This window comes from Mesoplodon bidens (assembly GCF_964165515.1).
Source record: "Mesoplodon bidens genome assembly, chromosome: 6".
NCBI lineage: Eukaryota > Metazoa > Chordata > Mammalia > Artiodactyla > Ziphiidae > Mesoplodon > Mesoplodon bidens.
Window position 1 is genome coordinate 94,460,471 of NC_138162.1, and position 10,935 is coordinate 94,471,405.

The 10,935-nt window shown below is 38.7% G+C and overlaps 1 protein-coding gene across 1 annotated transcript; it reads right to left on the bottom strand.

Annotated features, from left to right (window-relative positions):
• Positions 1-775: 775 nt before the first annotated feature.
• Positions 776-3,957, bottom strand: LOC308619313 (E3 ubiquitin-protein ligase RLIM-like; the record flags this gene model as incomplete). Its single annotated transcript, XM_081237931.1, has 2 exons — positions 776-2,382; positions 3,714-3,957. 2 exons carry the CDS (start codon positions 3,955-3,957, stop codon positions 776-778), a joined length of 1,851 nt encoding a protein of 616 aa, XP_081094057.1.
• Positions 3,958-10,935: the final 6,978 nt, after the last annotated feature.

The window sequence follows — 10,935 nt, forward strand, 5'->3', positions numbered from 1 at the left end:
GCCCCCTTCCAAACTTTAGGTTGGCAGTGGATGCCATTTTCTAAGGTTACATCTCTTGTTGGGTGGGCTTCTCCTATAACTCGAAGACATTCTGGGTTGCAGGAACTGCTATCTCTCTATGCCCCTTCAAACCTCGTGGTTATAATACTGGTTTCTCACAGCTGCTAGCCTCAGGGCACTTCATCATCTCTTGGTTTCCCTTCATTCCTTACACACTTTAGTCTCTTCATTAAATGCTATTCCATCACTCTTTTAAAGTGTGCCATCAGTTTTTAGCTAGAACTGACTGATACATTGGTAGTGGGGAATAGGCGAAACGTTAAGGTAGTGTTAGGGAGGTGGGATAAACTGCTGTGGAGAGAGATAGGAAGAGAAGGGTTTCAAAGCTTTTTATGGCATTCTAGGAATGTAACATGACTTCTTTATGTGAATGACTCTAATGTAGTCTTAAATGGCTTCTTAATTATTGATCTTTGGTTGGGTTTCTGTTTCTCTGCATGCACAACCAGGATTGAACAGGGCTAAGAGATGTCTGGGATTTACATGACGAGATAATACTACTAGGATCTATCTAGATTCATTATATCATATTAAGACATTTCTCCCATGGAATCAGGAACATCCCAACCCAGTGCACATGCTAAGTTTTTATTGAAATTCAGTGAACTGCTATGGTGTGAAATTAATTTTTATTGTCAGTCCCCTGCGTCGGCAGGCTGACTCTCAAGCCCTGCGCCACCAGGGAAGCCCTATAACACTTTATATAGCTGAGAATTCATCGATCAGGATTTTCACTCTCATTGGAATCCACTACTTGCCTACGACAAATCGGACACGTAGAGTTCTCAGACAGCCAGCGATCAATGCAGTGAATGTGATATTCATGGGAGCAAGGTAGTATGCGAAGCTTGCTGTTTTCTGTGTACTCTGTAAGGCAAATGCTGCAGGCTTTTAGTGCATCATTTTCACCAAAAGATCTTACAGCCAAGCTGTCAATCTGTGCTTTGGTGAGTCCTGTAGTTTGCAGATCATGGGAGGACCCAGAGTCACTTTCATCATATATTATTAGGCTAATTTGTCTACCCACTTGCCTGGTCTCTGATGATAAGTCTGCTGCTAAGTTTGTTTCTTCACTGCCTTCAAACATCAGTGATCTAATTCCTGAATTTTCATCACTTGAGCTGGAACCAGAAATAGGACTAGAACTGGAACTAGATGTACAATTGGGGCTTGAATGACAACTCAGTGTGGAACTTGAATGGGTATCATAGCTAGCATTTGAATCAGAACCAAATGTACCACTACTACTACCATTAGGTGACTCTAGCCATTCCATGTTTGGACTTGGAGGTGAGACACTATGCTCTAAATTACTGTCACTGTCCATAAGGTTATTTGAGTTACTAAATTCTGTCATTGTCTGCCTTAACGTGCTCTGAATTGGAACAGATGTTGTATCATTTAAGCTAGTATTGAACATTCTGCAAACGGGATTTCTAATGGTATTGACATAAGCTCTCACACCTGCCTGCTCAGAATGTGAATACATATGCCTCAGTCCTCGTTCACTTTCAGAAGTGACAGTGTTGTTTGGTGTCTCAGATGTTAACTGAGTTCTACTAGCTCTGCTGTCTCTCTGAGAATATGCTCCAGAATGAACTTGTCCTACTTCAAGATTGAAGGGTATGGTTGGATATATTTCCCTCATTCCCCAAGATTCACCACTGCTGGTTGTATCTGGAGAATTTTCTCCATGAACGGCATTCCTTGTTCTAGAAGTTTCAATAAGACCGCTATTTTGCAACTCAAATCCAGTCATTTGCTGTGTCAATATTTCTTGGTGCTCAGTTCTAGAAAATCTCGCATTCTCACTTAGCAGAGGCTGCTCAAAATTCTGAGAGGGTATACTATGATTCAGTCTTTGTACAATTTCCCTAAGTGAACGTGGAGGCGACCAACTTTCAATTCTTGCTCTGGTTCTCCAATACTCTGGGCTCCTACTTCTTGCTCTTCTCTGACTTGTGGTAGGTGGGAATTTCATTAATGTTTCAGTTGTATCTTGTTCAGACATAGATGGTCTTGTAAATATTGATTCAGATTGTGGACTTTCCACTTGCCTTTGGCTGTCTTCCATATTTTCTCTTCTGGGAAGTCTTGCAGACGCTACATATTCATTCTCTGGATTTGGACTCCCATGATCAAGGTTAGCATTTATTTCTAAACTGAATATGAACTGATCACTTTTAGGATTAATTTGGCTCTCTTCTCTCCAAGATTGGTTTTCTCTTTGTCCACTTGTCATATTTTCAGTTTGTCCAGAACAGTTAAGCCAGTCTATTAGAGAGTCACCACTAGACACGTCATCTGAAGAGTCTCCTCTGTCTGTTAACAAAAAAAAATGGGGAGGGTGCATAAAAGAACTACCAAAATTAGAACCATCATAAAATAGCACTCTGAAACTTTGTTTCAAAAACAAACAAAAAATGAGAACTTAAATACTCAGGTGTTTTCAACTGATTTCACATTTATAGAGTTAATATTTTATAAACTGCACTGTGTAGATTTATAAGTAAAGGTAGAAAAGTTTCGATTCCATCCAAAAAGAGTGAGCTAATCCTAGATAAACTTAGAGAATTTTTTAAAAAGGGAATCCGGAGGAAGCCTATGTTTCAGTATTTCATCATATACACAGCCCTGTGTACCACTGTCAGAGGAATGTCAAGAGACTTTTTTTTCAGTCCACTGTCAAAACACTAATGCAATTAAACAAGGTAAACACCAGTTAAGGTACAATGCTAGTAGTTTAGTTCAATTTACATTATTGTCTAATTTTCATTAGTCTCCAACATGACTACTTCTAGGCTTTTCACTTATGTGCTTTTGATAATAGATAAGCTGTTTTAAAATATAAGGTTATTGCCCAAACATAAACAAGTTTTATAGGTTTAAAAGTGTTTGCATTTTGAATACTTCTTAAAGTTACCAAGATTTTTAATTGACATTAAATTGAAGGTCAGATCAAATGAATAGACTGAACCTAGCATGGTACCTATAAGACCATGTTCAAGAGCCAAAGTATTATAGTATCCTCTTCATTAGACAGCAAAATCCTCTGCTTCACACTGGAAGGGAAGGCACCAGACCTGAGGTCCGAGCAGGGTTTCTCAGCCTTAGCACTATTGACATTTTGGTGCTGGACAATTCTTTGTTTTGGGGAGCTATCCTGTGCATTGTGGGATATTTGGCAGCATCCCTGGCCTCTGCCCACTAGATGCTAGTAACACCCATGCCTCCCCTGTGACAACCAAAAATATCTCTAGCCATTGTCAAATGTCCCCAGGTGTTGAAGAGAGCACAATTGTCCCCAGTGGAGACTATTTCTGTTTGCTTTTTTTACATGTCTATGTAGAAAAAATAATTCAGGAAGTAGGAGGGACTTTCAGTTGAGGTAGAAAACCAAGAAAAATACAAATAGGCTACTTTGCACTGTTTCCCAATTAAAACAACCCAAATGTGAATCAGGAAAACAAACAAACAGACCTTGACATGCTCACCAAAAATCAAGTAAATGCCAGTTCTTTTTATGAGAAGTTACTTACCAAATGAATGTAAGTCACTTCTGTATAATTTATATTTCCTATTATGAAGTTACTATTTCCTATTATGAAGTTCCTTATTCATCCCATCCTATTCCCTCCAAAAGCAGAATATACCTGTATTTTCATCTGAGTCTTGTGGTGCGTTTTCTTTAATTAGCTGAAGTCTTCTCAGCAACTCTTCTTCCGTACTTTCACCTGGAATGCCTAGAAGATTGTTGTCTCTCATAAGTTCGTAATCTTCTTCACTCAGATTATTTACGAACCTGGAGAAATCTTCTTCCCGAACCAATCGGTCCGTTTGACTAATGTGTTGGGCCGAAACTCCATCTCCTTCATCGTTGGAATCCGAGTTTTCCATCTTAATAAACAAGTGGAAAATTATCTGAAATTCACGACGTGCTGTTGAAATTCACCAATGGTCGTTTCGTTTTCTTCGCTTTCTACTTCCTGCCAGAGTGTCCGGTTCCGACTCAGTCGGATGACCCTCCGCACAGATTCCTCCCTTCTCCCTTCCCGACTCAGTTCTGTGGCCCCTGGTGACGCAACAGTTGGGAGCCGCCTCGAGCCCAGAACTTGCTAGACGTTGCCTAGGCACCCATTATCTTCCCCGCTGTTACCGAGTAGGGACTGGATTCAGGTTAGGTTTCATTTCATTCAAAACCAGCCAATGTTACTGAGGGTTTATAGTGTACCAAGCACCGTGCTTCACCTCGTTTCACCCACATGAGCCTATTCTCAGGTTTTCAGGCTCTGATATGCTCTATTTATTCGTTACATTCCATAGGACTGCCTTCTTCAAAATGCCATGCCAAAGTCAGCCTAGTTCAAGGCAGCAATTCTCATTTTCAGGTGCCCAGGGACCTCCGCCTTTTCTCCTCATGAATTTCTCAAATCCTAGACTCTCACTAAGAAAGCCCACAATTTTGGATAATTTACCAGGGCCCTGGCTGAGTCTCTTTAGTGTGTCCTCTCCCTTTTAACTGTTAATGGCTTCATCTTGCATTATATGGTCCTTCAGTCTTGTTTCAAACAAACAAGAAACACCAAAACTTTGGCAGGCTTTTCTGCTCAGCCAGGGAATTCCTTCTCCACAAAAGCATCACGTTCATTTTTGTCCTCCTTTCTCATAAATATTATAAATGGTACTTAAGCAAAACTAGCCAGAACATCACAGGAACTTTTAGGACAGATACATAATAGTTACTTTGTCTGCCACAGTGAGTACTGACTTTGCTGATTTTGTCGCATGTATCACCTGAAAGGCTTGGTGAAAATAAAATAACGCTCATTTGCAATGCTATCTGGAGGAGACCTCTAATTCACTCTCAGTACACAACTTAGAAGTTTAAGGAGCTGTGTAAATTCACAGTTGTTGTTTTGTTCACGGTCCACAGCAGGCTTTCTTGTTTGTTCTCAAGGAGATGGAAGGATGGTAACTTTACTGGTGTGACAGTGAAGAATCTAAGTCTATGTCCTGCTTTTGACATTTGTTCCATGCCTCGTTTAACTTAAGCTAGAAAAATCAATCTTTCCCCTCTGAATCAAATCTCAGCACGTCTTTGGATGCGAACAGAATCCCCTAGACCACCCTGCCTCCTTTATGGACTTCTGAGTGTATTTGTTATCTTTTACTGAAGTTATTCTTTTCACAGGGGAAATCCGTTGTAAACTTGTTTGCTGTGCCTCAATCAAAACTAGCAGTATTATGAAAATTCAGCGTGATTTGTACTCTTGATGCAGGAAACCCTAACAATTGTTAGTGTTCTTGAGAGTGATTGATTCAGTTTAATTCAATTCAATCAATTCAAGTGTCAAGTATGTTCAGCGTTTGTTAAATGTCAGTCATATTATCGGATATTAAGATACAAAGAAGAGTATATTTAAGAATCTGTTGTCATTAGAGTATAACAAACAATTGAGCTACACAGAGGTAAAATTACAGTTTTGAGGAGAAAGTGGTTTGAGTGAGAGAGAAAATCGGTTTCACTGCATTTGGGTTTGAAAGGATGAATAGGAGTTTTCTAAGTGAATGAAAGCGGGAAATATTTTCAAAAGTGAGAACAGCCACTGCTGACACTCGTAAAACAACAAGGATAGTAGATTTTAATTACTAAAAAAAGACATTAGTTAAATTGGCAGAGCAAGGCCAAAAAATGGAGACCTTTATGACATGTTTAGAAGTTGGACTTTATCATTAGTGCAATGGAAAGATGTTGAAGTCTTTAGACAGTTGATGGTCAAATTTGCAATTTAGAAATAATATTGATAGTAGTGTTGAGGATGAATATGAAGGGCAACAGTTCAGGTGGGAGGGTCAGAAATAGATAGAGGGCAGCCTAGGCTAGTGATGACAAGGATCTGAATCAGGGCAAAGGAATATGATTAAAATGAAGGACTTTAACAGATCTCTAGGCAGCAGAACTGATTAAACCTAGTAATATATGGGAAAGAGGGAAAAGTGGGGAGGGGGAATATGAGGGAAAGGCAGGGGTCAGGATTACTTCTGTATTTCTGTCTTTGCTTAGTGGACAGTGGTACCAATAAGAAGTAACACCTGATTCTGAAGTTGTATGGTTTAGCTTAAGAGGGAGCATGACTGCTTTTGATTAGAATAGTATGCAAGTTACCTGAAGATTCAGAAAGTCTTACAGTCATTCCAAATTTAGGTACAGAAGCACATGAACTAATAGCCCCGGATGTTTGGTGTTCCCTGTAGTTGGCTCTCAGTATCAATGACTCTAGCTTCCTGAACTATTTGTTCCTGGTTATGTCCCAATTCTGGTGCAAGTAACAGGGTATAGGGATCATCATCCCAGAGACCTACTTATTGACCTTGATTATTTAAATAGAAGCCACCAATACAGCTGTGCTTTACACTTAGTTCTCTCATGTCTTGACTTTCCTTCTGAATATTGCAGTGTAGGTTCAGTAGTTTTTCTTCTGGATGGCAATATTGCTGCTTTGGCCTTTGTTCTATCCCTTGTCTTGATATCAGAAGTCTTCTGAAGATGTTTTTTCTTCACTTCTCATTTCAGAGATGGGAGGTGCATCAGGAAGTCCGGAGGTTGACTAGAGCATCACTCTAGGTTGAGTTGGAGGGGAAGAGGTTGAAGATGGAAAGTTGCTTACTTTCAATCAGAGTCAAGCACTTAAAAATTTGGCCAATCCATTGTTTATGATGTGGTGAAAAAACGGGGTGTGTGTGAGCAGATTTGGCTGTTCTTTTATCCTGGTTGTAATGATGGAGTTTTGTAATCAAGAGTTTTCTTTTACTGACTCTGTCCAAGGAAGCTTCTGAACAGATTCTATGACTCAAAGGGAGACTGAAAATAAGCAAGAGATAGCATTCTCCCTGAATATGGGTAAAAGGAGTTCTGTGGCTTTAGAACTGTAAGAAATGATCAAGACATATATTCCAGATACCTATTGCAGTATAACAAACCAGTCCAAAACGCAGTGGTAGATACAATAGAAACCATGTTGTTATAGTCAGGACTTTGTGAGCTAAGAATAAAGATAAAGAATACTGGGGATGGTTCATTTCTGCTCCATCATGACTGGGCCTCAGCTGTGGTGGCTTGAATGATTGGAGATAGATTAGACAACTTGACTGGTGTCATATGTCTGGGGCCTTGGTTCTGGCTAAGTTTTCTTTGAGTCACATCTTTTGGTGCTGAAATGTCCAACCAAGATGGCATCTTCATTCACAAATCTGGGACTTGAGTTGGGCTGCACAGGCTGAAAAATCTGGGGCTGGTTTTCTCTCTGTCTCTGTCTTTCTCCATGAAATTTCTCGGTGTAGTTTTGGAGTCTTAGCAACCTGGATATCTCAAAATAGTTGAATTCTTACATAGTGAGTGGCTTTACCCAAAGTAAACATTTCAAGAGACTTGGCTGGAATCTGTAAGGCTCCCTATGACTTAACCTCACAAGTGCAAGCACACCTTTTCTCTTGCATTCTGTTGATTGAATAAGCCACTGGATCAGCCCATATTCAAGAAGAGGGACACCCCATTCTACCTTTCAATAGACAGATAACAAAGATTTTATGGTTATATTTAATGTACTATAGCACATGATGAAAAAACTCTTATAATGATGACTTTTCAGTTGAAGTGGAAATTAATCTCTCCCTCTGTTTTCTGAATTGCATTATTCTCTGGGTAAAAATAAAAAAAGGGAGGACATAAAATCTGAAGTTCTTTGCATTCAACCTGATTTTAAAGATACCCGATTAAGGATCTATTTATTATGTAATAGTTTTCCCACATCAGAGACCATTGGTAATATTAAGAGCTATTTACTGAGCAACTGTAATTGCTAGACACTCTGCTTGTGTTTTAACTTATTTGATTTCAAGCCCCATGCAAGATAGGTATTACTATTCTCAGAGATAAAGGCATGGAGGCTGATGCAAATTAAGTGATTTTCTCAAAGTTACAGTAATAGATAATATGTTCAGATTCATACAAGGTCTATAGGATGACTCTCCCTGTTTCGCTCTAGTCTGCTATGTTTAATGAAAACACAATATCAGACATCATTACACAAATGTAGTAAAATCTCAGTTAAATGAGATGCTTGAATCATGTTTGATCATTTTCGTGTGCCATTTCAATTCTGCTTTGGAGTTAGTCTAGAATATCTTCGTTTTAACTTAATAAAGAGTAATTTTAAATCAAGCAGTAAACATAATTAAAGCTTGATAAGATATTTCATATATTTATGTCTTTTTCTTTCCCACCAGAAGGATGGGTTAAAAGCTTGAAAGCATTGATGCAGAAAAATGAATCTAAATATGCATGTCTCATGGAATCTACTGGAATTGGTTCTTTGACACAAATACTTGTTTTGAATCTAAACATGAAATTCTTGTTAATTGAAATCACACCCTTTCCACTTACATAGGCTTGACACTAGGAATTAGTTTCATCTCTTCCTTATGCTTACCTCTATTTATGGAAATAAAAATATATTTATTTAGCAAGGTCTCATCCCTCTTATGATTTCCTTTCTTCCCAGTTCTGCTCGGATTTAGACTTTTGATAGCTTTTCTATTAGTGCCGTGTCAGTGGATAGTTTGCTTCTATGCTTTCTCTAGTTTTGAGCCATTTTACACACTTTCTCTGAGGCATGCTCCAGGTCTGTTATTCACAAGCAAGTTAGTTCATATTTCCGCACATTTGTTTATCTGTAAAGTCTTACGTCCTAGATTATTGTAATAAATAAATAAACTTACATATACATAAATAATATTCTGTTTGTTACCTATATAGATATATTTAAAGATGAATTTTACGGTTCCAAGGATGAAACGGATATCAGGTTTGTTTCTCAAAACAAATGAACACAGAGAACACAAAATGAATAAGCAACACAAAAGCTCACAATATATGAGTAAAACCAAATTAAGCAGCCCTGTCGTATACACATTCACAGGTTGTGCACTCTAAAATTCCCAGGGGGCACCATTCATGTAAAGAAGAAAGTGAACGACACTCCTATAAATATGCAGTGCACCACCTGTACAACTGAACATGCAGACCCTGAAAATGAGCTTTAATGTTATCTTCTGCCTTCCTTCGACCCAGTAGGGAGAAGAGAAGAGGATAATGAACTCAGGGGAGAGTACATAGTTACTTTATTACTTGTTCTTCTCCAGGCCTAGAATTTTATATGCTCCTATTGAAGGGAGGTTGGTGATTTTGTTCAGTAGCCTGCAGTCACAGGGAGGTGCACTGCCTCTTTCACCAAGTATTTACACCAGTAGGTGTAACCACAATGGCAGCGTGTGGTGTGGGTAAAAATGGTCACCTCACATCTCTGTCATGTCGACTCTCCCTTTTATGGTGCTAATTGGGTGTTGTAGTCGCTCTTATGGAGAGTCACTGAATGGTCAGTCTGGGTTGCCTATTCAAAGAAACTCACCACATTTTCAAATTACATTACAAAAAGGCCCCTACATTTCAGGCATACCATTTTGCTTAAATTCAAACTACTGTACTATAATCAAGTTGCCTCTCTTGCTTAAGTCTTCATATCCACAAACCTCAACAAATTCAATGGACAGTAGGTTGACCAATGGGTGAAAGTTCTTTAAAAAGTAGCATTTGTATTGGGAGCAGAGTTTGGGTTTCCTTATGGTCGGATTTCCTGGGGCCTCTTTAATATTCAGGCTAAATGCAAGCTCTTATCCACACTATTAGAATGCATCCTCTATCTTCAAACACATTTGACAACTTATTGCATAGAGAATAAAGTAAAATGTGTAGTAAGTCCTTACAAAAATCACTCTAAATTTGCCAACATTACTACATTTTCATCTTTCAAACTTCAGTTTAAATGTCACTTCCAGGGAAAGGTCTTCCTGACCAGTTTATCTAAAATAAAATTGTGCATGTCATGCTCTGTCACAGACGCTTATCTCTTCCTCCAATAAACTGTATATTATAAAAATAGTGATCTTTATAGCTCAACCTGTGTTTTCCATCTATTCAGTTCCTTAAAGTAGATACTAAATGAATATGCATTGGAGAGTGAAAAAAGTAAAGTAAGGAAGAAAGGCCAGAGGGAGGAAGGGAGGAAGGAAGGGCCTCTGGCAAAGATTCTCTCTCTATCTTTTTTCATTCTGGCTGCTGTAACAAAATGCCACAGACTGGGTAGCTTATAAAAAACAGAACTTTATTTTGTAATGTTATGGAGGCCTGAAGTCCAAGATCAAGATAGCAGCATGGTCTCATTCTGATGAAAGCCCTCTTCCTGATTCATAGCCAGAACCTTCTTGCTGTGTCCTCACATGGTGGAAGGGGGCTAGTGAGCTCTCTGGAGCCTCTTTTAAAAGACATTGATCCCATTCATGAAGGAGTTTGTGGAATCTAAAAAATACAACCAACAAGTGAATATAACGAGACAGAAACAGACTTATAGATGTGGTGAACAAACTGGTGGTTACCTGTGGGGAGAGGGAAGGGGAGAGGGTAGGGGATTAAGAGGTACAAACTATTATGTATAAAATAAGCTACAAGGATATACTGTACAGCACAGGGACTATAGCTAATATTTTATGATAACTATAAATGGAGTATAACCTTTAAAAATTGCAAATGACTATATTGTACAGCTGTAGCTTATATTGTATACCAACTATATTTCAATGAAAATAATAATAATAGTCACAAAAAATCTGAAATAAAAGGCATTAATCCCATTCATGAGGGTGGCACCCTCATGACCTAATCACCTTCCAAGGGCTCCACCTCCTAATACCACCAATTTGGTGGGTTAGGATTTCAACATATACATTTTGAGGGAACATAAATATTCAGACCATAGCACT